The 23,284-nt window shown below is 38.0% G+C and overlaps 3 protein-coding genes across 3 annotated transcripts in view; 1 reads left to right on the forward strand and 2 right to left on the reverse strand.

Annotated features, from left to right (window-relative positions):
* The window catches only part of LOC105168807 (two-component response regulator-like APRR1), a gene marked incomplete in the record, with an annotated part of 6,461 nt that extends 605 nt beyond the window's left edge, over positions 1-5,856 (forward strand). The window contains 7 exon segments of the mRNA XM_011088963.2: positions 1-93; positions 1,411-1,572; positions 1,686-1,819; positions 2,240-2,407; positions 2,732-2,825; positions 4,377-5,382; positions 5,472-5,856. Coding sequence (XP_011087265.1) covers positions 1-93; positions 1,411-1,572; positions 1,686-1,819; positions 2,240-2,407; positions 2,732-2,825; positions 4,377-5,365 — 1,640 coding nt within the window.
* LOC105168809 (vesicle transport v-SNARE 13) lies at positions 6,792-10,890 on the reverse strand. The gene is made up of 6 exons (XM_011088964.2): positions 10,734-10,890; positions 10,423-10,547; positions 9,046-9,104; positions 8,770-8,958; positions 7,415-7,585; positions 6,792-7,233 (listed from the first exon to the last, which is right to left on the reverse strand). The coding sequence occupies exons 2-6, from the start codon at positions 10,514-10,516 to the stop codon at positions 7,081-7,083; spliced, it is 666 nt and encodes a 221-aa protein (XP_011087266.1). The 5' UTR covers positions 10,517-10,547; positions 10,734-10,890; the 3' UTR covers positions 6,792-7,080.
* LOC110012430 lies at positions 20,324-22,047 on the reverse strand. Its single transcript, XM_020696048.1, has 2 exons — positions 21,245-22,047; positions 20,324-20,996 (listed from the first exon to the last, which is right to left on the reverse strand). Exons 1-2 carry the CDS (start codon positions 22,045-22,047, stop codon positions 20,324-20,326), a joined length of 1,476 nt encoding a protein of 491 aa, XP_020551707.1.

Genomic DNA, 23,284 nt, shown 5'->3' on the forward strand with positions numbered 1-23,284 from the left:
TTGATCGGAGTAAAGTGAGGATTTTGCTCTGTGATAATGATGACAAAAGCTCTGAGGAGGTTTTTACACTTTTGTGTAAATGTTCTTATCAAGGTACTATTTTGATGTTCTTCACTGTTTGAAGTTTTTGTTGATATTTTGATTGATTATAGCCATTGCTATGATTTGATAATCGTTTATAATTGAGAATGGAGTTTGTTCTGTACTCATATTTACTTTTTAAGATCGAATTTAGTGTGATTTGTTGTTTAATCATGTGCTGTAGGGATAATCAAAAACTTATAGCATATCATTAAGGAACATATGCAGCTTTAGATTCCAACTTTCCATGTTAAATGCATCCTTAGAGCTGAAGTTGGCGGAATTGTCAAATATTATGTGATATAATTAGTTGGAAGGTCTGAGTTTACTGTACCGAAGAAGCCTGACTTGTTCCAAAATAAAATTTTTAGGAAGGGTTTTGCTTTGGAAGAGCTTTGACACCCTCACTTGGGGTGGGTGGATATGCACGAGAAATAACGAGTTGAAATAACACTTAATGTGGCCATTTGTATTGTTAAAAAAGTTTTGACTGCAAATTACAAGTACTTACTCTAGAAGTAAAGTTTTCCCAATTTATAACTTAATTGCTTTATCAGTAACTGGGTACTAGATTTCCAGAACTGGTTTTACAAACTAACATAATGAGACTCAAGTGTTGACTTTTTGCTATATCAGCCTTGAAAGTTCACCTTAGCTGTAATCACTCACATCAATATCATCGCCATTAACTGCGCCAAGCCTTACAGTCATTACCTTTCAGGATTTCATCTAAATACCGGTCTGGATCATTCCTGATTAATCTGTTAGGAGGATTTTAAAACTTCACTGGACTACCAGATTAATTGCATTTGATTTAGTGATGGTTTTGAGTGCAACCAGTGGTGCTGGTTGAACTATAAGCAGGTTGATTACACCCAGCATGTGGTGTTCCTTTCCTCAAAAAAATTGTACGGTGCAGGTATATTGATGATCGTTGAATTAGTAAAAAAGTGAAGATAAGTTTAGGAATTAAAGGAGTTCCAGAGAGAACTTGTTTACGTGTCTTGAAAACAATTGTCTTTGGAAGAATTTTAGACGGCCTTAAAGGAAACACAGAGGACAAGGAATTGATTCTCTTCCATGAAAGTTCTATTTAATTAGAATGGGAAGTGCCAGATATCAACAAAAAGTACATTTCCATTATTAAATTTAGTGTTATAAAATATGGGAATTACTTATATATCCTGGAATTGACTATTATATTTCCACTCTTTGAAATTTCACTACTGCTGTGAAGTCTAGAAACTCCCTAAGTTGATCATATGTCAATTCCTCACTTAACCATCATGTGATTTTTGGGCACTGAATGTAAATGGCATTGCTCTCCAGTGACTTCCGTGAAGTCGCCAAGACAGGTGATTGATGCACTGAATGCTGAGGGGGCTGATATAGATATTATTCTTTCTGAACTTGACCTTCCAATGTCTAAAGGATTGAAAATGTTAAAATATATCATGAGGGACAAAGAGTGGCGACGTATTCCTGTGATCAGTGAGTATAATTTTTTCTTTTCCCCTCCATGTATTTTTTTATTATAAATGTTTAAAGTTATAGAAGAGACTAATATGATTGTCATTCTTTGGTTGCTTTGTTTGCTTCGCTAGTGATGTCATCTCAAGATGAGGTCCCTATTGTTGTCAAGTGCCTGAAACTTGGAGCAGCTGATTACCTCGTGAAGCCATTACGTACCAATGAGCTCTTGAACTTGTGGACTCACATGTGGAGAAGGCGGCGAATGGTAAATACTATATTTTGGTGCATGAAGTAATTGTTATTAACAATCTGGAGTTTTTCCTTGGTTTTTCGTTAAGAGTAGTGTGGATGCTCTCTATATTCTCAGTAACCTGTGTGGGTATGGACTATGGGTTACATCACACTAACCATGTCCGAGGAACTAATTATCAATTCTTGGTACTTACTAGGACATATCCCAAAATTTAATGATACTCTTATTTAAATTGAATAAAATCATAGTCTGTTCTAGTTCTAAAGCTACCTTGTGGTAAAGCATCTTCACATGGTCCATTTTAAAATGTCCTATCCAAAATGCTGCGAGTATGTAGTGATCTTTCATCAACATAGTAAATTCTTTACCATATTTTTGTGTACTATTATAAGTTTATCTAATCCTTGTGTACACTTATTTTTTGATCGACAGCTTGGACTAGTGGAGAAGAATATTGTAAGTTATGATTTTGATGTGGTTGTGTCGGACCATAGTGATGCTAATACCAACAGCACCACTTTATTTTCGGACGACACGGACGACAAGTCTCGAAAGAGTACTAACCCGGAGACGTGTGTTTCAACCTATCCAGAAGATGAGGTGAGTTTGATTCTTTTTTCTCTTGTTTATCTTGTCAAGCTGTGAGCAAAGTGTCCAATTCATAACTTTTGTCTGGATTCCCTTTGGAGCAAAATTAAAGGGGAAACTTTTATAATTATTAAAAAGGGAGAGGAGAAATTGGGGATTTAGCTCAGGTAGGAGATTAACGTGACAACCCAATTTTTATTCCAATAAAGAGTTTCTGACAAAGATTGTTGTTGTTGATATGCAATAATGCTTGAGGATTTCAATTCCTGTTAAGTTGATTATTTAACTAACATTTACTCCATTTGCATTTGTTTTGTTCCTGCATCTAAATTTCAGACTAATACCACCACTGCTGCTCCTATTGCTATAGCAGTTGAGGCTCTTTCAGAGTGTCAGCGTGATGTGCCAGGAATAAGTGACAAATGGACAGGTGAATGGATCACAGTATTTAATTAATTCCTGACTACCTATAAAATATTAAACAGAATTCTCTGATTCTCCAATTGCATATCTGAAGAATATTTTTCTTGACCATTTGGACATATGTTTCCAGTGTCTCTGAAAGTAAACCCAGAAGCGTGCATCTGAACAGTGTAGCGTCTGCTATATTTAGATAGATAGGCATCAAATAATCTGGAGCATTTAGGTTATCAGTTTTTTGGAACACGATAAAGCCCGTTTGGTTGTGTTTTTATTTTTATTTTCAGTTTCCAACATTTGAAAATGGGTAGAAATGCTTTATTGGTTTTTGTGCGAAAACTGAGAATATGTTTGGATTAGTTGTTTCCAAATGTAGGTATATAGGTGTGACAATGTTGAATATAGGTATATGTATTTTTGATGTGACATATGACCAAATTAATTGAATATGTGAAATTATAAAATAATCAAACTGAGTCTTGCCATTTGAAATAATTTTAATTGATTTGAAACAAGAAAAGACATGCTGACAAGATAAGACAAATATGACAAACCCATGTGACTTATAATTTCAAAATTTTGAGAATTAAAATAGGAATTCGTTTTCAATAAAAATGGCTTGACCAAACAAATCCCAACTAACTAAATAGTGAAAAGTGGAAAAAATCTCATTGAAAACACAACCAAACATTATTGTGGGACAGTTCTAATATTTTGGTGCGTAATTGAGGAGTACAAATGAATCTGGAACATGTCCATCGAAAGTCATTCTGCTGCTATCCTGTTTGTATTTTTTGAAGTAGAGGTGACAACTTTTTCCTGATTTTCTTTAATGGGACTAATTAAAAGAAGTTTGAAGATTCTTTGGTCTCCTTGTCAATAGATATGGCCAATTGGCCTCCGGAATTTTCTTTGGAATTTTTAACTTAATCTAGTGGAGATGAGAAAAGTTATAGACAGAACTTCAAACATATGATCTGGTATAACTATGTTAGCTGACATGCTTCTCCGTTGGAAAAAATCATTAGACTAGAGGTGAAAATTTTCACCATGTGAAAGCTCCTGGCTTCACGATTTGGGGCGCGCTTTTTTGCTGCAGCAGTGAAGCATTCTACTGTTGTTGATAATGAGGAAGATTCTTCACCTAAAGATGCAAAATTCTGATGTTCATGCCTATGTCAACCTCAGATTTCTGACTTTGGTGTGCCCAGTCTTGTAACTGCTCTTGCCATCATCATCGATATGTGTATCATACTAGGGAGTTCGTGCAATTTCTTCAAGTTTAGCCAACATACTTTTTACATGCTAGAGAACTGTAATGTCAAGATCTGCTAAAAGTCCGTCAACTTAAATGGAGTTGATTTTCTGCTATCCCCCCCTCTTTTCTTAGATTTGAAGGCCATTCATTCTTCTTGATGCGACTTGGATTCTTTTGGATTATTGTTTGAGACTTCCTACTGAAAATTGGAAAGTTTAATGGCTAATCAAAGAGAACATCTTACTTGGTTTTCTTGTCTTCTATGTTACATATGCCTAAGTTTTGCTTTTAAATTGTTTTCAGGACAAATCTCATCTTTCCCAAAGAAGAGCCAATTGAAGATAGGTGAATCTTCTGCCTTTTTCACGTATGTCAAATCAAGCACGTCCCAAAGCAACGACCAGGGGTGTTCTCCTGTTCATGAAAATACACCTCTGCATGTGAGGATGATGGAAAATCCTATACTGAGTGGTCAAGTGGGTCCCAATATACAAGGAGAAGATAGCAGAAACACCCTGGAAAACCATTTGCAAGGAGATCATTATCCAAGCACTACGAATTCACAAGGAGACGAGTGTCCGAGCACTAACAGTATTCCTGAATCATTTTCTATGGAGAGGTCCTGTACTCCCCCTGTATCACTGGATATCTCTCAACAGAGAAACGCAAAGGAGGAGTTCTCTCAGGAGCATATGCATTTAAGAAATGGCTATCCCCATGATATTACCAGTAGTTACACTCATACTGCCTATTCTTACATGTCCAGAGTAATGAATCAAGTAACGATGTCATCAGCATTTATGTATTACAAGAACCTACCAGATATGCACAACCATGCTAATTCTGCTTTATTAACTCAGTACAACCATATTCCCCAGTGTGCGCCTCACATCCCAGGGATGGCATCTTATCCTTATTACCCATTTGGCTTATGCCTACAACCAGGCCAAATGCCTGCACCACATCCATGGCAATCGATTGGAAATTCGTCCTTTGATGAAGGGAAGTTAAGTAAAGTTGACCGTAGGGAGGCAGCCTTGATGAAGTTCAGGCAGAAGCGAAAAGAAAGACGTTTTGACAAGAGGATCAGATATGTGAACCGTAAGAAACTCGCTGAACGCAGACCTCGTTTGAGAGGCCAGTTTGTGAGGAAGGTAAATGGTGTTAATGTGGATCTTAATGGGCAAGCTACTTCAGCAGAAGAAGATGAGGAAGAAGAGTATGATGAGGAAGATGAAACTGCTAATATGGATTTTTCTCCTGAGCATGATGCTTCATTACACCAACAATGAACTTTTATCCTATGCAGGTAGTCAGTTTGTATTTGTCCTTTGCTTTTGCCATATATACAACTCTTAACTGAAGTTCTATTTGTGTTTTTAACTTCCTCGGATGCAGTCTTCAGAAAGCACGTGAGTATGCTTCCTCAATTGGTTAATATGGTATAGGTGTGCTGGACCTCCTTTACAATGAAAGCCAGATGCTTCACATTTTCATACACAATACCGAGCAGTTGCATGCATGAGGAATCTTTATGTGAATCTACAACAAAGGTAGGAATCTCTCACCAGGGCCTGGCAGGAGATTCGTTTCACGATACCTGTCGAGCCCCTAAACCCCATACTATTGAACTGAACTTTGATATTTTAGGAGGAAAAGGTAAAATTGGATATTGGGTTTTTCTTCCCAAAAGAAGTAATGTAATCCCTGTGACACCTATGAGAAGCTTTATTATGTTACTTTCTAGCTGAAATTATGACCATTCTGCCCATAGTTTGTTGTATGATATGGCTGCTTCCGAGTTTTATGTAAAGTTTTATGATGAAAATCTCTCTTTCATGGGTGCTTATAGATTTTAATGCTCTTTAAGGAGGTCTAGGATGTGGTCAAGCTCAAATGAAATCATCAGAGATGTAGGGGTCCTAGAACTCATTTCGTTGTTAAGCTTGAAATGAGAGTCAGCTGCACGCCTTGAGAATGTTATATTACTATAACATTACTGAAATTTGTCATTACTGATCTTTGTAAATACCAATCATTATATTTTCATTGCACGTTTAAGAAAAAGCCAAAAATGCGTGTGCTGTGTGCTCATGGTGTACATGACTAAATATGCTTGAATTTCTTCGAGTGCTTGGGCTGCATAACTTGTTATATTGCGCGCTTTTACTGCATATGGCATGTTGCAGTCATATGCAAGTGTGTATATGCTGCATATTGCTGGTGTGGCGAAACAGGGGTGCCTCTATGTGTGTGTGTGTGTGTGTGTGAATCTGGCTAGTATTGACAAGAAGAGGTGGAATGAGATCATGGATTTTTATCTTGTCTTTAATTGGCGTAGTACTTCAAACAATTTGGTGTCAACTTATCATCAGTTGGATTCTAAGTTCAACTATGTGTGATTTTGTTGGTCTAAAACCTGAAAATCAAAGTCTAGTCTTGTATTGTTTCTTTATTATTTGTTTTTCTTTCCTTTTTCTCGCAGAACTTGAGACGTTGATCGTTCATGCTTTTTTCTCAGCCAAGTAACCTTTTGCAATAAGGAATTGAATTTTTTATTTTATTTCTGTTATACATTCTATTCTATTACTATATGCATACCCTGTGTACAAATTATTACATTATAATCTTATTTAGAGAAATTTTTCATACACGAATGAGATAAAAAAATGCAATAGATTTGAAATAGAACATTCAATCCGCTGCAATAACTACAACTTGGGCCAATAAACAGCTATATTACTCAATTTAATGCGAAAATACTAGCAAACAGCCTGTGCTAAAACAAAAGCAGAACGCCTAAAGGATATTGGATACTCAATACCGAGCAGATATAGCTGGTGCTTTACAGTACAGAGAGATGACGAACTCGGCAGTAAATATAATCCATCGCACACAAAGATTACAATTACAAATTGCCACACAAGTAATGTAGAACACATACAGGTTCATCACAAAAACCAAAAAGACAACACAAAAAGGTATTACAATTATGAGAACTGCCAAGTTAATGGGTCAGCTTGAAGTAAAGAATCAAAATTATGGCTATAACCAGAACGGTAATGATAGAGCCGATGATCCACTTGTTCCTGCTCATTCTTCTCGACATATTAGTAAGAACTTTTTTGCTTCGACTGATGTTGTCATCCACCCCATGAAGCTGCAAAAGATAACTTCTTTCATCATCTTAATAATCTCAATAATCAAATAGTGCAGTTCATTCTCAGTCTCTAACCTTGGGAGGAATATACCAGCTCCCAAGTCTGATAATATTTATTACTACGAAAAGTGTGAAACAAACAAAACCAAAAACGGATGTAGGAATCTATGAAATGACATACTGTGTTATGCGCGTGCAGGAGGGACTGACGTTGCTGGTGCAAATCTTGAAGAATTGAGACCCCAAGCTCTTCAGTTTCCAGCATTGTTTTTCGACTTTCCCTGATCCTATCACTGGACTGGTTTAATCTCTCAGTTGACATAATCAACCTCGTTCTTTGATCGGCTGATGCCTGTATTCTCGAATTTCAATTAACATACAATTAACCTATGTGGAGCAAATATCTCTCAACCAACAACATGGGCATAAAATATAGGAGCAATAAGATATAAAGAAGTATATAGACAACCATAAGCAACTCCCTCACAACCGAATATAACTAATGGAGATTTCATAAAAGCAATGCACAGATATCACCTCAAACTGTGGCCACCTCAGAAGATGATAAGCTACTTGTATCCTATGTCTAAAAACAGAAATTAAAATTTATAAGTGCCAAAATCAGCAGCTGGACCATATAACCAGAAATCGGAAAATTCACATCATCACTCAAGAATGCTGAATTTCACTGTCACATATTTTACTAGACTGTAAGACCTGAATTTCAGGTGTAGCAAGTTTGACATAGGCGTTTAATCAAGTTTATGGCGCTATAAGCAGATATAGGCACCCAATATAAAAATCACTTTTCACTGGTTTCATTTTGCCACTTCTTTTCCAAAATTGTTTTCTTTCTCCAAAAACACCCTGAAGTTTAATATGACAGTAGAACTTTGTCAAGCTCAATATTAAAGTAAAAAATCAAAGCAGTGTTTGCTCTGATGTCTCGATAGATTAAATTTTGATGAGGCAAGGAAAATGATATGGAATTTAGGCATAGGAAACAGAACATTCAACTGGTAGACAATCTAAAGGAACACTTATATCTATGAAACAGAATAGACAGATCTCCACTGATGGCGAGCTTACATGCATCTTTATAGACAAAACATAATATCTCTTTCCAACTTAATAATTATTAGACAAACCAAAAAGTTAACTGCACTAGAAAGAGGACCAGTTTCACCAAGAAAGGATCACCTATCTTTCTTTTGATTCCGGCAATCATCTTAAAAAAGAACAAATAGAATATAATGTAACTTAATCAATATGATTTATTTAAAGTGAAAAAACACTATTAAACATTTTCAGAAAGAAAATAGAGTGGAGGAGAAATGTGGATGTGCGATTAGTCACATCCTAAGCAGGAAAAGCAAAGAAATGATAGAAAGCCATAAATCTTCAGAACAGGAGGCAACTGCAGTCAATGCATCCACTTGTCACCTTTTCCAATTAACCCCAAATCCCCAATCACTAATAAGATGATCATTTCATGCTCATAATCACGTTAGTAATAAAAATGGGAAGGGTAAGTACCATCATTGTATCCGCCATTCCTGATTCCAACAACTCATCCCGTGCTGCTTGGTTGGCATTAGCTGAAGTGATTCTCTTCACTTCCGTTTTCAAATTGTTCAAATCCGTTTTATATTCTCTCAACTTGGCCAGGAGTGTAGCTTTGACATTTGGGGGCAAGCTTCTAGCCTCTAGATCCATTTTACGTATCTAGGATATTAATCAAAGTCATAGTTTAGTCTAGAGTTTCAGAAGTCTATAGATACTATTATTATATGTTTCAGAGCATTCAATTACCAGTGCCTCAGCATCTTCGAATCCTCCTTTAATTTCAGATACTTTCTGTTTCTTCTGTTCTGCAATTATGAAAGATGTCATAGTGACCATATAAGCAACAAATGGGCATGAACTACATACAAACACATAAGAGCTGCAATTAAAATGTTAAACATAACCCCATTTTGCATGAGGTGATGAACTAATTCTGTCATTGCACCTTGCAAATTATAAAAAGCTTACAAATCAGATCTAGCAAAATTGGGGGAAAAATGGCATCAAAGATCTTGTTGAGTCCTCCAAACTTACAAGTTCATGTTTACATGAAAAGTATGGTACACAACCCAACAATATGAACCTGCTTAAGGTGTCAGTTTACAGCAAGGTAGCAAGATAATCACGCCTGTCCATAATATGATTTTAGTACTCAATTAAGAGAAATTGCAAACTAAGTATAAGACTATTGACCATCAGAAAACTATACGCTCCAGCAGATCAAGGTAGTTTATGTACTACAATCAAATAAAAAAATATAAGCAGAGCATACAAGTGGTGGGGATAGTTACACTTGCAGAAATAACTTTACGTTCATTTCCAAGGGATACGGCTGTTCTCTGTTTATATGCTTTCAAAAAATGAAATGGAAAGGAAAGTTCTGTGGCACAGTTAGTTGTAGCACAATCTCAGAACCTCAGTGAGCTGAAAACTTAGTATAATCATAAATCTCAATAGAGGACAGCAAGAAACCGACAGAAAAGACAAAAACTAATGGAAGATATAGCTTCTTCTGCATGAATCAGTCTACATTTGGAACCAAGTGCTAAAATTTGTTTAATGGAGCTCAAAAGTTTCTTCAATTTTGAGAGGTGTGATGTCTTAAACCATTCTGACAGATTTTAAGCCAAAAACCCAATTTCCTTTGACATGTAACAGTTGTCATCCCACCATGTTAAAGAACTGCCAGATGGAAGAAGATGAAAAAACTAAATATAAGAAGTGCAACAAGAATAAAACTAAAATATTATATGTTAGGGACGTACTTTTAGCACTGAAGCATCATTTTCAGACATTGTTGCTCACTCACAGACACATGATCAAAGTTAAGTGTGTTTACCATCAGATCAGTGCTATGACTTGTTTTGAATTCTCGAAAAATCTAAAACATAAAAGTCCAGCACACTCCAAATTATAATTTCTAACCGTCAAAAACTTGTTATTTCTACATTCTAGCTGCAACAAGCAACATCTCGGGAAGACTCTTTAGCAATTCAAGATACCATTACACGTCCACGGAAATTGATGAAACACAATTTATTCTATGACAAAAAGAAAAATAAGAACTGTAAACGAATTACTATTCAAGAAAACCAGCAAAGAACAAAGAAAATCCTTTCTCACCCCCATCAAGGAGACTAGCTGAAGTAATCTTCTTGGATAGATTAGCAGACAGCTCACAGTATTGGCGCTCGTAACCTTCGAATACTTTACTCATCCTTTCCGCACGGAAATCTCAAAAGTAATACCTACATTCGACAACAACAACAATCAATTCAAACTATCCTCCAAAATATAATGCAAACTTGTCAAATATTACAGAGTTAACACACTCATTTCGATCACTAAAAACTATCAATCATCCGAATTTTGAGGAAATAGGAGAATTAGAAATGAGAAATGCGAATAACTCGTCACGATCCAATTTCCTGTACCTTAGGATGATCGGTATGTGCCGGAAACCAGTCGGAGACTGATCGGAGAAAGCGCCGACGGAATACGCCGGGTATTTGATGAACAATCTGGAATGCTTTAGGCTTGGTGGGAAATGCTTAGGAGATCAGCAAACACTACTAGTCCAACAATAATACTTCTAAGTTGTGGCTCCACGTCCCATGGTGAAAGGACAATAATACCCTTACCCAAAAATAATAATAATAACTGAAGGAAAAAAAATAAAAAAAGAAACAGTGGAATTGATTAAAAAAAATACTAATTTTGCAATGATCAGTCACATGACATAATTTATCAAATAAATAAAATAAGTATTTCAATATGCAAATTTAAAATTTTCTAATTAATCAATATTAATTAATCAGCTAATAAATTTTAAATAAATCAGTGAAACATATAATTGTATTACAGGGTAGAATGTGTTTAGGGGCGGACAGAGAAAGGCAGGACATGTGGGGTTGATAAGGACGAACAACCCAATATTTGATTTTGGTCCCATTCACATATGCTCCACAAACACATTTTATTTTAACACCAACTCATTTATCATAGTAAATATATATATAGTTTAATTAATAAGATAAATAAATGAGTAAAGCATAAAAATTTAATTAATAAGATAATTTTTTTGTCCATTTCAAAATGTTGGTGAAGTTGGGGTTGATGCTTTCGTACTTGGAATAGTATCTATAATTCAAATTGGATATTTTATAGTAATGATTAAGTCTAAAGAGTGTTGTTATGTTCATCGTTTTGTGTATAGGAATAATAGATGAATAAATTATAGTTATCATTCCTCAAATTTGACATAAATTATGAATATCTTCTTATTATTTGAGAAATTACAAGTACCCCTATTCAAATAAAAAATAATTATATAGTCCTCAGAAGGTGAGATAGAAATTACTACTTTACTCTTGTTGATTTTTTTTTTAAAAAAAAATATTCGGAAAAATATTAAAAGAAAATTGAGGGTGTGTAAAGTAAATGATTCATATAGTATATTAAAATATTTTTAAAAATATATAAAATTATAATTTATAATTCAAAAAAAAAAGTGGTTGTATTTTCCTTAAACAGGTCATAAATAAATGTACGATATCAATGAAAAAGATGAATTTATTTAATAAGAATGAAAATGAGTTTACTTTGTAGGTTTGGGTAAATGACAGGGTGCACCAAATATTAATTTGTCCTCAATATCCATCAACTATTAAGATGTTGTTTGGGTAAGATTATTTTTAAATTTTATAAATTAATACTTCCTATAAGAAAATCTTATTTTTAAAACTAAAATTATTGAAATGTTTGGATAAAATAAAATAATAAATTTTACAATATTCTCTTTTTTTTTAGTTAATATTCGATAATATGTTGCTAATGGCAATTTTGTAATTAGTTTGGAAAAAAATGAATTTACTTGTTGCGATTTTGAAAATAAGTTGGGAACTCCTGACTTTTTTTTTTTTAAAAAAAAAAAAGTAGTTTATAAGCTCGTAATATTTTATTTTTTAATATTAAAGTTCTTTCTTTAAAAAAATTACTTAAACACCTTGCAGTATTTTATAAGCTCTATAACATTTTAAGATGATTTTAAAAGTTTATAAGCTCATTCGAACACCCTGTAATTATGTTTTATCATATACCCTTTGAATATTATACGTCAAATCTCTTCGGTATTTCCTTACCATCACTTTCTAGCCCACTTTAGTTCATCGTCTCTCAAATATACCGTAATAGTGTCTAATCTTTTAACAAATCTTTCTATAGTTTTTGAGAGTTAAGCTGTAATGAAATCTAATTAAAATAAATAGAATATTCTAAGAATAATCCATACAATTGAAAAAGTTAGTGTACTTTTATAATTACTAGTAATTTGTGGCACAGTTTACGTGTGTGTATAATTTTTATAAATATCATTTAAAATAAAATATTTATAAAATTTTATTATTTAATAAAGTATATCAAAAAAATAATATTAAATTTGTAAAAATGATGAGAAAAAAAAAAGATGAAAGGAAATTCAAAAATGAAAGAAAGAAGAAAACAACTATTAAAAGATAATGGGGGGAAGTTAGATGAAAATTTTAAAAAATAAATTAAATGTAAAAAGAAAACCATATAAAAAAAATAACAGATTCAAAGAGGTGCTATCCCTTAATATATATTATAGATATTTAACATTTTTTCCTGAATAATTTGAAGTTGTTTATTAATATTTGTGTCTTTAGTTAGTTATAAAGAAAATATCATTTTGAAGTACATGATATTTTTTTTGTAAATGAGCTTTTTCGGCTGTACGTCTTATTAGTGGAATATTTATATCCACTTTACCACAATGAGTTTTCTTTTAAAGACGAGAGATTATCACAATTTATGATGCACGAACACAAATACGAGAATATGAAAAAATTTGTGATATGATATTGATATGACTATATATAATATATTTTTATTATATATATTCTCAACTTTTCAGAAAATTAAAATGTACAATATAAAAAATATAAAGATAAAAAATAAAATAAGCATGTCTTACATCTAAATTTTTAATCAAATGTGGCTTTAGAAATATGTATAATCAATTTATCTTAAAAAATACAATGAAAAGTTTATAATCATCCAAGTTAGTTAAATCATTATTGACCATCTCTCTGATTCATAGTAATTTCATCCCAATTTTTTTTTAGACGAGTGAACTTAATTTTTTTTCTTTTTTATTATGCCAATTTTTTTCAGACAACTCAAAATTTTTTGAAATATTAAAAAAAAAACTCTAAATGTGCTCGACATGTCAACAAGCGTGCTTGTGGCTTGTCAGAAACTATGTTCTTTTTTTTTTTAAAAATTTATATTTTTGGACACTCAAATATCGTGTCTGATATATGTCTAAGCTATGTTCTTGTTCGATATTACACCAAATAATTTTTTAGAATGTTTGTACATTATAGAATTACGTTTATTTTTTAAATGAGTAACTATTACAGTGCATCAAAGAGACAAGGGATTAAAGTAGAACTAAAAAGGGTGGCTGAGATGACGAATTTCTCCAAAACATAAGATCGGAGTTGATTCATCACTCTTTTCAAAACTCATGTGCCTATCGTGTGAGAGAATTCTAATAGAATATTCCCCCAAAAGTAATTTAAAATGGCATTGTTCAATATTCATGTCAAGTGAACTCGCAAGCCCAAGCGACCACTGAGCAAAATCAAGAACTACTTGCCATGAGGAGCAAAGTGCCACGCACGTTGAAGCCATCTCTTGAACCTACTGAACAAAAGTGCTAAATGTAGAAGAGCCAGCTCTAGAATCCTGATGTCCGCGATTTATCATAGGCTATGTCACAACTCGATGAGGACGTCGCGTTTTGAAGAAGAAATGATTATAATACTGTATTTCAAATAAAATGGAAATCGATCAAATAAGTATCATATAAAAATGTGGCACTGCCCCCCCCCCCCCCCCCAATTATGAATTCAAATTAAGTACATGAGATATGAAAAGATCTTATTCATTAATCAAATAAAATACTTATTTAAATAGTTAAGTACAGTTAATTGAGGTAGGCAAGTTAATTATTTAGTGAATATTGTTGGTTGGGTGGTAGATGAGAACACATGGAGAAGAGGGCTGTGGCTGTGGCTGTGTATCCAAATCCAACAAATGGAGCCCCAAATCCAATCTCTATTGCACTCACATGCCGTACGCATCTACATCTCTTCCTTTCTGTAGGCTGTAAACGAGTGATTATTCAGCACGCTTGCGGTTGCGTCTGGGCTTCAACATCGCAACCCCTACCACCTACAAATCAGTTCAGTTTTTAAGTGTATATCTATTTTAATTTAAAAAGATATATAAAGATGAGCAAAAACACAAGAAAAGAATTTACGGAGTGGAAATTCTTTGAGTTTTATTTAGGGAAAATTACAATGATTTTTTTTTAGATTTAGAATATGAGATGATTACATTCTCCTCCTCTGATATTTAGTCTAATTACATATAAATTTTATATGTTCTGAAAAATTATATTTAGCACATATCAAGTTTGTTTTCGTCTAACAAATAAGTCTCTCCGTTAGTTAAAATTTATCGAATTTATTGGTATTAATAAAAAATCTAATAAAAATTCATATTTATCCTGATTGACTTATTATTGATTTATTGGTAGGTCAAATAATTTTTTTTATAATCAAAATACCCTTATACACCTTCACACGTTAATACATATGACGAGATATATTTTCACCATTATAAGAATAGTTTAGTCACAAAAAATTTATTTGACTTGTAATAAGTCAATAATAAGTCGATTCAGGGTAAATATCAATTTTCATTCAATTTTTTTGTTAATATCAATAAGTTTAGTGGATTTTGACAAAGGATTGACCTATTTGTTATACAGAAACAAACGTGACAGGTAATATGTAATTTTCTGACCACAGGAAGTCTACATATAATTACACAAACCCTAGGGGATGGGAGTGTAATTATTCTTTAGTATTATTATAAATATCTCTCATTGTTTGAAAATTATCGTCCAACAACTAGCACGATTCGTTAGTCTCCATTAGATTCCAGCTTTTTTTGTTGTGAATTGATCAAAATGCTCTTGTTGGCTATAAATTATAATTTTCATTAATTTCTTAAAAAAAAATTTAAGGAATAAGTCGACAATTCTTTTTCTTTTCAAATTTTCCATCCACCTTGTTTTCTAATATTTTTTTAACAAAATACAATTAGATAAAATTGTTAATTGCGGGCTACCATCCAATAATTATATAATTTTATCAAATATTAGGGGTATTAGTAATCTCTCATACAACAAGAGGTATTCACAATTATGCCAAATATCATATAAGTTGGTTATAATTTATTCTTTTATTGGTAAAAAATATATACCACTAATTTTTGCATTTTAGAAAAGTCACAAATATTCAGTGGACTTATGGAGATATGACTAAATATTCTAAAAAACATCATTTAATGTTAACTACCAAATGTTCTTGTCCCAATTTATTGCCAACACTTTTTTTTAGAATGTCCCAAACAAAATTCCATTTTCTAAAATTACTTATTAACTTAGTAATTTCGACTTGATTACTTATTTGGTTTGTTGGCCGTGTTGTCATTTTGACTTGTAAGGGTTAAATTATAATTATGTTTATTTGATATAATCATAAATATTTTTTTATTGTTTGAGATTTTTACCAATATTCCTGATATTTGATCAGATTATGTAATCGTCAATGGAGGTACGGAATTGTCAATTTTACATTGCTCAATTTTTTTTAAAAAAATAAAAATTATATAAAAGAAAATCGAACAATGTGGACAGAAAATTTTAAAAAATAGTAAAAAAAATTATTCACTTAATTCATAAAAAAATATGTTAGATTTTTATAATTTTCAATGATTACATTCACAGTGTAAGAGATGAAATCAGTGATGTATTTGATCCGGGTCGAAATATGCGATCTCGTGATTCGATCTCCACTCGAAGCGCCAATTCGTCCAAGACCAAATTTTGGGTTCCCTGAGAATGAAAACACGAACTGTGAGCTCGTCGGGCACGTCCCCGACAATGACCCTCCGACGCTCAAGTTAGGTTGGTCGAATGAAATAGGTTCGATCTAGGAGTTCGGTCTCAATTAATGCGTATCAGTTACCTCATTTATGGCGTGTCGGGGTCTATTTATAATACACAGTTGTACGGTAAGTACTGGGCCACGTGGCCTTATCTCATCGGTGCGCGTTCTGATCGAACGGTGGTGATTGTCCGGGTTTCCGGTCGGTGTACGCGATCCGGGTCGGGTCCCACGCGACCCGCCTGTTACAATATTCGCGGATCCTGACCGCGAAATGACTGTAATGCCCTTAATGAGGGGTGTTTCGGTCCTTTTGCAGATATGATATTTGAGTACTCATCATTACTCCCTCACTTTCTCAAAGTGCGTGCTCGCGCCTTTGAGGAAGTCGAATCGTCGCTGCGGACACGTGTCTCCGTCCTATCAGTTTGATCTGTGGCGCGTATCCCAAGGGGCTTTGCCTATAAATGCTTCCAGCATTCAAAACATTTCTCCTGCCCCACATACTGACTTTCGGCGACCATCTTTACAGCCTGAAGTTCGAATTCGATCTGCAGCTTCCAGAGCCATCCTGTTCTAAGGTACGATGTCTTCCAGCTCTAACTCGAACTCTAAGTCGCATCCTGGTTCTGGATCCGCTGCCATTCCTCTTGAGTCTGGTTCTGAGTCCGTGTCTAGGTCTGAGTCCGGGTCTGCATCTAAGTCTGTGTCTGGGTCTGCTCATGGGTCCTTCTCTACTTCTCCGAAAAGGAACAAGCAATTTCCTATTTCCAAGCTTCATGATAAGCAAGCTGGACCATCGGTTCTCGCTAGATTCCAGGATAGGCTCGCTAAAAACCCTTGGGAAGCTTTGGTTAGTAAGGTAACGACCTCGGTTCTTAGGATCAGAGAGAAGTACCATATTCCGTCTGATTATGACATCATCATCCCTGCCACCTTCGATCGTATGCACCGTCCCCCTGAGGGTTTTAGTGCTTTTTCCATCAAACACCTTGATGCCGGACTCCGATTTCCCTTGGCTCCTCCTGTGGCCTCGATTTTGAATAAGTTGGGGTTATGTCCCATGCAACTCTCCCCTAATTCTATCACCCATATTATTCTTTTTGTGGTAATAATGCAATTTTTGGGTCTCGAACCCAGTTTTGACAACTTTTGGAGTTTGTATTCTTTCACCACCTCCAAGCGGTCTGGGAGTAGGGGTTTTTTCTACCTTCTGCCAAGCCTGAATGTGGGTACCTGAGCGCCCTGAAGTCGAATGTAGGGGTCTGGTTAGATCGCTATATTTTTATTCGACCTCCTAGAGGTGTCTGGCCCTTCAAGAACGAGTGGACTAAGTATAAACCTCTTCCGAAAACTAGTGGGGGGGGTTAGAAGGTGACCAAATAAGGAGTCTAACGTCCTATAAGTATGACCCCAAGAAGCTTCTATCTGAGAAGGTTTTACAACTTTCTGGGTTTTCTCCTGCGTCCCTCCACATTGAGGAGTCCTTAGGTGATTTTCTCTTCTCACGCTGTTCTCACCGTCTTGATTTATTACGCTTACATAACTGTTCGTCTTTGCAGATAGCATCATCATGAGTTCGCGCAACGCCCTACGGATGCAAACGGCTGCGAACAAAGTAGACAAGGCTAAGGCCAAGGGGAAACAGGTCGCTTCTACCTCTACTAAGGATCAAACTGCGAAAGGTCCTGTTCCCCATAAGGATCTTCCTCCAGCACCCATTCCGTCACAAGCCCATGTGTTGCCCGTTCTTACCGACCGCCAGCCCATCCTTGTCGACAGCGAAGGGACCCCCTCTCTGCCTCTTCTCGGATATAACTCCAGCGACCTGGAGTTGAACTTGGATGCCATCAGTGGAGACCTGGGGGTGGAGTTCGATAAACCGGAGAGGGCTGGTTGGGAGACAACCAAAAAGAGGAAACGGTCTTCGTTGAAACACGGGCACGAGGAAGATTCGAAGGGGAAGGAGTCGGCGGGTCCTTCTGATCCCCCTAAATCTCCGTCTCCCCGGCCTAAGAGTCTGAGCAGGATGGCTCGGGAAGCTGCGGACAAGTGCAGCCAAGAAGACGAGCGGGAGAGGTTTCTGAAGTTGGAGCAGCTTGCTTTGCATTGGGAGGAAGCCCGGGGGTTTACAGCGGGCTCCCAGTCGCACCCCACGAAGCCCACGAGGTGGGACGGCTCCACGAGTTCGGTGCTTTTTGCTGAGGCTGAGGGAGAGCCTTTTGACGTGTACAACTCACTGACTTCACTTCGCGATCAGGGCTCCTTGGTAACGACCAATCCTGTTCGGGTCGAGCAATTCGGTGCCCACACTATGCTACAGGTAAATTTCTATCCCAGGCTGCCTTTGTCTACCCGAACTCATATATTAATGGTCTTGCAGGGTCTAACATTTCTCCGGAGCTTGTCGCTGAAATGCACATCTTACCGCAAGAACTACATCAAATCTGATAAGAAGGTGCAAGAGCTTTAGGCCCGAGTGGTGGATCTGGACAATCAGGCACTGAAGCATGCGGATGAACTGTTGTCCTATGCTGAGCAAATTAAACGTTTGTCGGGCGAGCTCGATGTTGCTAGGAAGGAGAGGGAGATCGCCATATCTGAAAGGGACGTTGCCTTGGTCGAAGGCAGGAGAGAGGGGTTCGACGCTGGTCGCGAGGCCGGATTGGCAGAGGGTCATACGAGGGGTTTTGAAGAGGGCCAGTCCGGTCGCATCCTTCTGGAGGAGCACCAGAAACTCCTAGCTAATTCCCGTATGGCTGCTGTCCGTGATTTCTTGAAGACGGACACTTTTACGACTGCCTTGGAGCTCAAATCTACTGACTCGTTTGCCAAAGGCTATAAGACCTGCGAGTACCAAATCGAGAAACTCGGAGGGTTCCAAGAGTCTTTTGATCGCAGCCGATTGGATATCACTCTCGATGGCGATCTCCAGCCTTATCCCCCGGACCCCGAATTGAAGGATGACGAGTTCATGGTCCTTCGTGCGGAGATGGAAGCTGAAGCCGATGCGGAGGGCAAAGATGATGAAGCTGCTTAGACTCCTTTTGATAGGATTTTTGGTCTTTTTTGTATGACCTCCTCTTTTTGTATGACCCCTTCTTCCCCTCGATACATACCATGACTAACTTGTACATTTTCTGGGGGAATCGATCCATGGGTCATATCGAAACTGTAAATGTTCCATTCGTTAATGAGATTACTCTTTCGATCTGACGTTCTTCATAACTAGTTTATGTCTTCGCATGCAACATTTTGCCTTCGCGTACTGGGAGTTTGTCTTCCGAGATGGTATTTGAATACATCCTTTTCAGTTTTGCATCTTGGGACGTGTCTTTTTCAGTTCACGTTTAGTTTGGATGCGTCTTTTTCAGCTCGCATTTTTGGACGCGTCTTTTTCAGTTCACGTTTGGTTTCGAATGCGTCTTTTTCAGTTCGCATTTTTGGACGCGTCTTTCTCAGTTCGCGTTTGGTTTCGAATGCGTCTTTTTCAGTTCGCATTTTTGGACGCGTCTTTTTCAGTTTGCGTTTGGTTTCGAATGCGTCTTTTTCAGTTCGCATTTTTGGACACGTCTTTTTCAGTTCGCGTTTGGTCTTGGCGGATTGGCATGTTGCGATTAGAGAAAAGATAAGCGACGAAATGAGTTTATAAACCGAATGAGCATGAAAGGGCATAACAAAGGTGCGCATAGTTTTATAAATCGAGTTAACACGAGTTTACATGGGTACAAATGTTTACACAATAACATTGTTCAATCTGGTAATTCTGGACACATCCCTCCTAACATTTAATTAGACAATCTGGTTATCTGTTATCTGGCCTTTTACAGGCTCCCGGTTCGCTCTTCTTCGTTGACGGCCTTTCACAGGCTCCTGGTTCGACCTCCTTGTTGATGGCCTTTCACAGGCTCCTGGTTCGACCTCCTTGTTGATGGCCTTTCACAGGCTCCTGGTTCGAACTCCTTGTCTGCGATCTCTCGGGTCTACGCGTAGAACCTTTTTAAGTTCTGGATGTTCCACGGTCGTGGTAGACTCCGCCCCTGCATGTCTTGCAACCTATACGTCCCTTTCTTTTTGATTTCCACCACCTTGAACGGCCCCTCCCACGGGGGTTCTAGTTTACCTACATGTTTTGAAACTTCGACTTTTTTAAGCACGAGGTCCCCTACCTGGAGTTGTCTCGGTCGAACCCTTCGACCCTGGCTTCTCATCATCAATCCTTTGTGGTGCAGAATCCTTGCGTACGCCCCATCTCTCCTTTCTTCGATCATGGTGAGATCAAAGCTTCGTTCCTGTTGGTTAGCCTCGGGGTCATACATTGCTACTCTCTGAGACTCTTCCCCGATCTCTGCTGGAATGATAGCCTCCGTTCCATATACTAAGCAGAACGGCGTCTCTCCTGTTGCGGTTCGAGGTGTTGTCCTGTAAGCCCATAGGACCCCTGGTAGTTCATCAGCCCATGATCCTTTACTGTCTATCCGTGTTTTCAAATGATGGAGGATTGTTCGGTTGGTCACCTCCGTTTGACCATTGGCTTGCGGGTTCGCAACTGCCGTGAAGTGCTGTGCGATCTTGAGCTCCTTGCACCATCCCGTGATCTTCTTCCCCTGAAATTGCGTCCCATTGTCAGAAATTAGTATGCGAGGCAGACCAAACCTGCAGATGATATCTTTCCAAACGAAGTTGATGACTTCATTCTCAGATATCTTAGCGACCGCTTCCGCTTCGACCCATTTTGTGAAATACTCCACCGCCACGATGATAAATTTTTTCTGGGCTGGTGCGGGGGGAAAAGGTCCAACGATGTCGATCCCCCATTGGTCGAATGGGCAGGCTATTTTGATTGGCTCCACCGGGGTCGCGGGTTGGTGTATCAGGGATGCGTATTTTGACAACTTTCACACTTCTTCACTAGCTCTTTGGCGTCCTTTGCCATCGTGGGCCAATAGAATCCCTGACGTATTATTTTCTGTGCCAACGACCTTGCTCCAGAGTGGTTACCACAGCTCCCTTCATGAATCTCTCGCATAACATATAGAGCTCTTTCCTCATCTAAGCACTTCAGGAGAGGTCCATCCACTGTTCGTTTATAGAGCTGTCCTGACAACATAGTGAATCGGGTGGCTCTGAATTTGACTCTCTTAGCGGCAACGGGGTCAAGAGGCAGGGTGCCGTCTTTAAGATATTTGGCAATTTCGTCCTTCCATGATTCAGGTTCTGCGACCGTCTGAACCTCCCTTCCGCCTGCGATACTTGGTCGTGCTCGAACCAGAGCCGTGATCTTGCGATCTCCAATTCCATCCATGGCGGCCCCGAACTTGGATAAGGCGTCTGCCTTGTCATTTTCTGCTCTTGGGACCTGCAAAACCGAACATCTGTCAAATTTTTTCATCCACTGCTGAGCGATTTCCTTGTAAGATGTCATGGTTTTCTCCCTCGTCTCATATGTCCCTTCGATCTGCAGAGCAATTAACTGAGAGTCCGTGAACACCTCCAAATCTTGGGCGCCCGCCTGGAAGGCGAGCTCTAGTCCCAGTATGAGCGCCTCGTACTCGGCTTCATTGTTGGTCATGGGGAAGGCCAGGCGAATGGCTGCTTCGATCTCGACTCCCTTTGGTCCCTGTATCCATACTCCGGCTCCTCCACTGTTGGCGTTCGACGCTCCATCTACGTGTAGCATCCATTTGGAGGTTTGCTCCTCGACCATTCTGGGTAGATCGGGTTCACCTGCTAGCTCTATCACAAAATCTGCCAGTACTTGCGCTTTTTGGGCCGTCCTAGGTCGATATTCTATGTCATGTTGCCCCAACTCTACCGTCCACTTTGCGCTTTTTGGGCCGTCCTAGGTCGATATTCTATGTCATGTTGCCCCAACTCTACCGTCCACTTGATCAACCGACCTGACGCTTCGGGTCGCGACATTATGTGCTTCAGGGGGTAGTTCGTTAGCACGATCACCTTATGCGATTGGAAGTATGGTCGTAGCTTTCGAGCGGTGACCACGAGCGCGAGCGCCAACTTCTCGATCTCCGTATATCTCAATTCGGCCCCTTGGAGCATTTTGCTTACGTAGTAGATGGGGTTCTGTTGACCTCCTTCTTCTCTCACCAACACCGAGCTGACTGCATGTTCCGATACGCCCAGGTAGAGGAACAGTTCTTCGTGTTCCTTCGGGTTTGCTAATAAGGGAGGAGTCGTCAGGTACTTCTTCAGCTCTTGCAAAGCCTTCTCACACTCCTCGTTCCATTCGAAGTTCTTGGGTTTTCTCAGAATCCTGAAAAAAGGGAGACTTTTGTCAGCTGATCGCGAGATAAACCTTCCGAGGGAGGTGATTTTCCCTGTCAACTTCTGGACGTCTTTGATCGTGGCTGGAGAACGCAGATCCATGATGGCTCGAATTTTCTCCGGGTTAGCTTCGATTCCCCGTTCGCTAACCATATATCCTAAAAATTTACCTCCACCTACTCCGAACGTGCATTTGTCTGGGTTGAGTTTCATCCCGTATGATCTCATGATAGCGAACGCCTGGGCGAGATCGGCGAGGTGATCCTGCGACCTCTTGCTTTTTACGAGCATGTCATCCACGTACACCTCCATCGTTTTTCCGAGCAGGTCCCCGAACATCTTGTTAACCAGGCGCTGGTATGTGGCTCCTGCATTCTTTAAACCGAACGACATCATGTTATAACAAAAGATTCCTTTTTCCGTGATGAACGAAGTCTTATCCTTGTCCTCCTCCGCCATGTGGATCTGGTGATACCCCTCGTACGCATCCATCATCGAGAACATCTCGTAACCTGCGGTGGAATCCACCATGACGTCGATCCGGGGCAACGGGTAGGGATCCTTGGGGCACGCCTTGTTCAGATCCGTGAAGTCCACACACATTCGCCATTTCCCTGTGGATTTGGGGACAAGTACCACGTTAGATAACCAATCGGTGT

Source organism: Sesamum indicum, linkage group LG8 (assembly GCF_000512975.1).
Source record: "Sesamum indicum cultivar Zhongzhi No. 13 linkage group LG8, S_indicum_v1.0, whole genome shotgun sequence".
Classification (NCBI taxonomy): Eukaryota; Viridiplantae; Streptophyta; class Magnoliopsida; order Lamiales; family Pedaliaceae; genus Sesamum; species Sesamum indicum.

Coding starts and splice junctions, on each gene's coding strand:
- LOC110012430 (XM_020696048.1), bottom strand. CDS start 22,047: ATGGTCGAGGAGCAAACCTCCAAATGGATGCTACACGTAGATGGAGCG. Junction 20,997..21,244: donor GCCAAAGAGCTAGTGAAGAA/GTGTGAAAGTTG, acceptor TATCATCTGCAG/GTTTGGTCTGCCTCGCATAC.
- LOC105168809 (XM_011088964.2), bottom strand. CDS start 10,516: ATGAGTAAAGTATTCGAAGGTTACGAGCGCCAATACTGTGAGCTGTCT. Junction 9,105..10,422: donor AGCTAGTCTCCTTGATGGGG/GTGAGAAAGGAT, acceptor TCATAATTGCAG/AACAGAAGAAACAGAAAGTA. Junction 8,959..9,045: donor TCGAAGATGCTGAGGCACTG/GTAATTGAATGC, acceptor TTAATATCCTAG/ATACGTAAAATGGATCTAGA.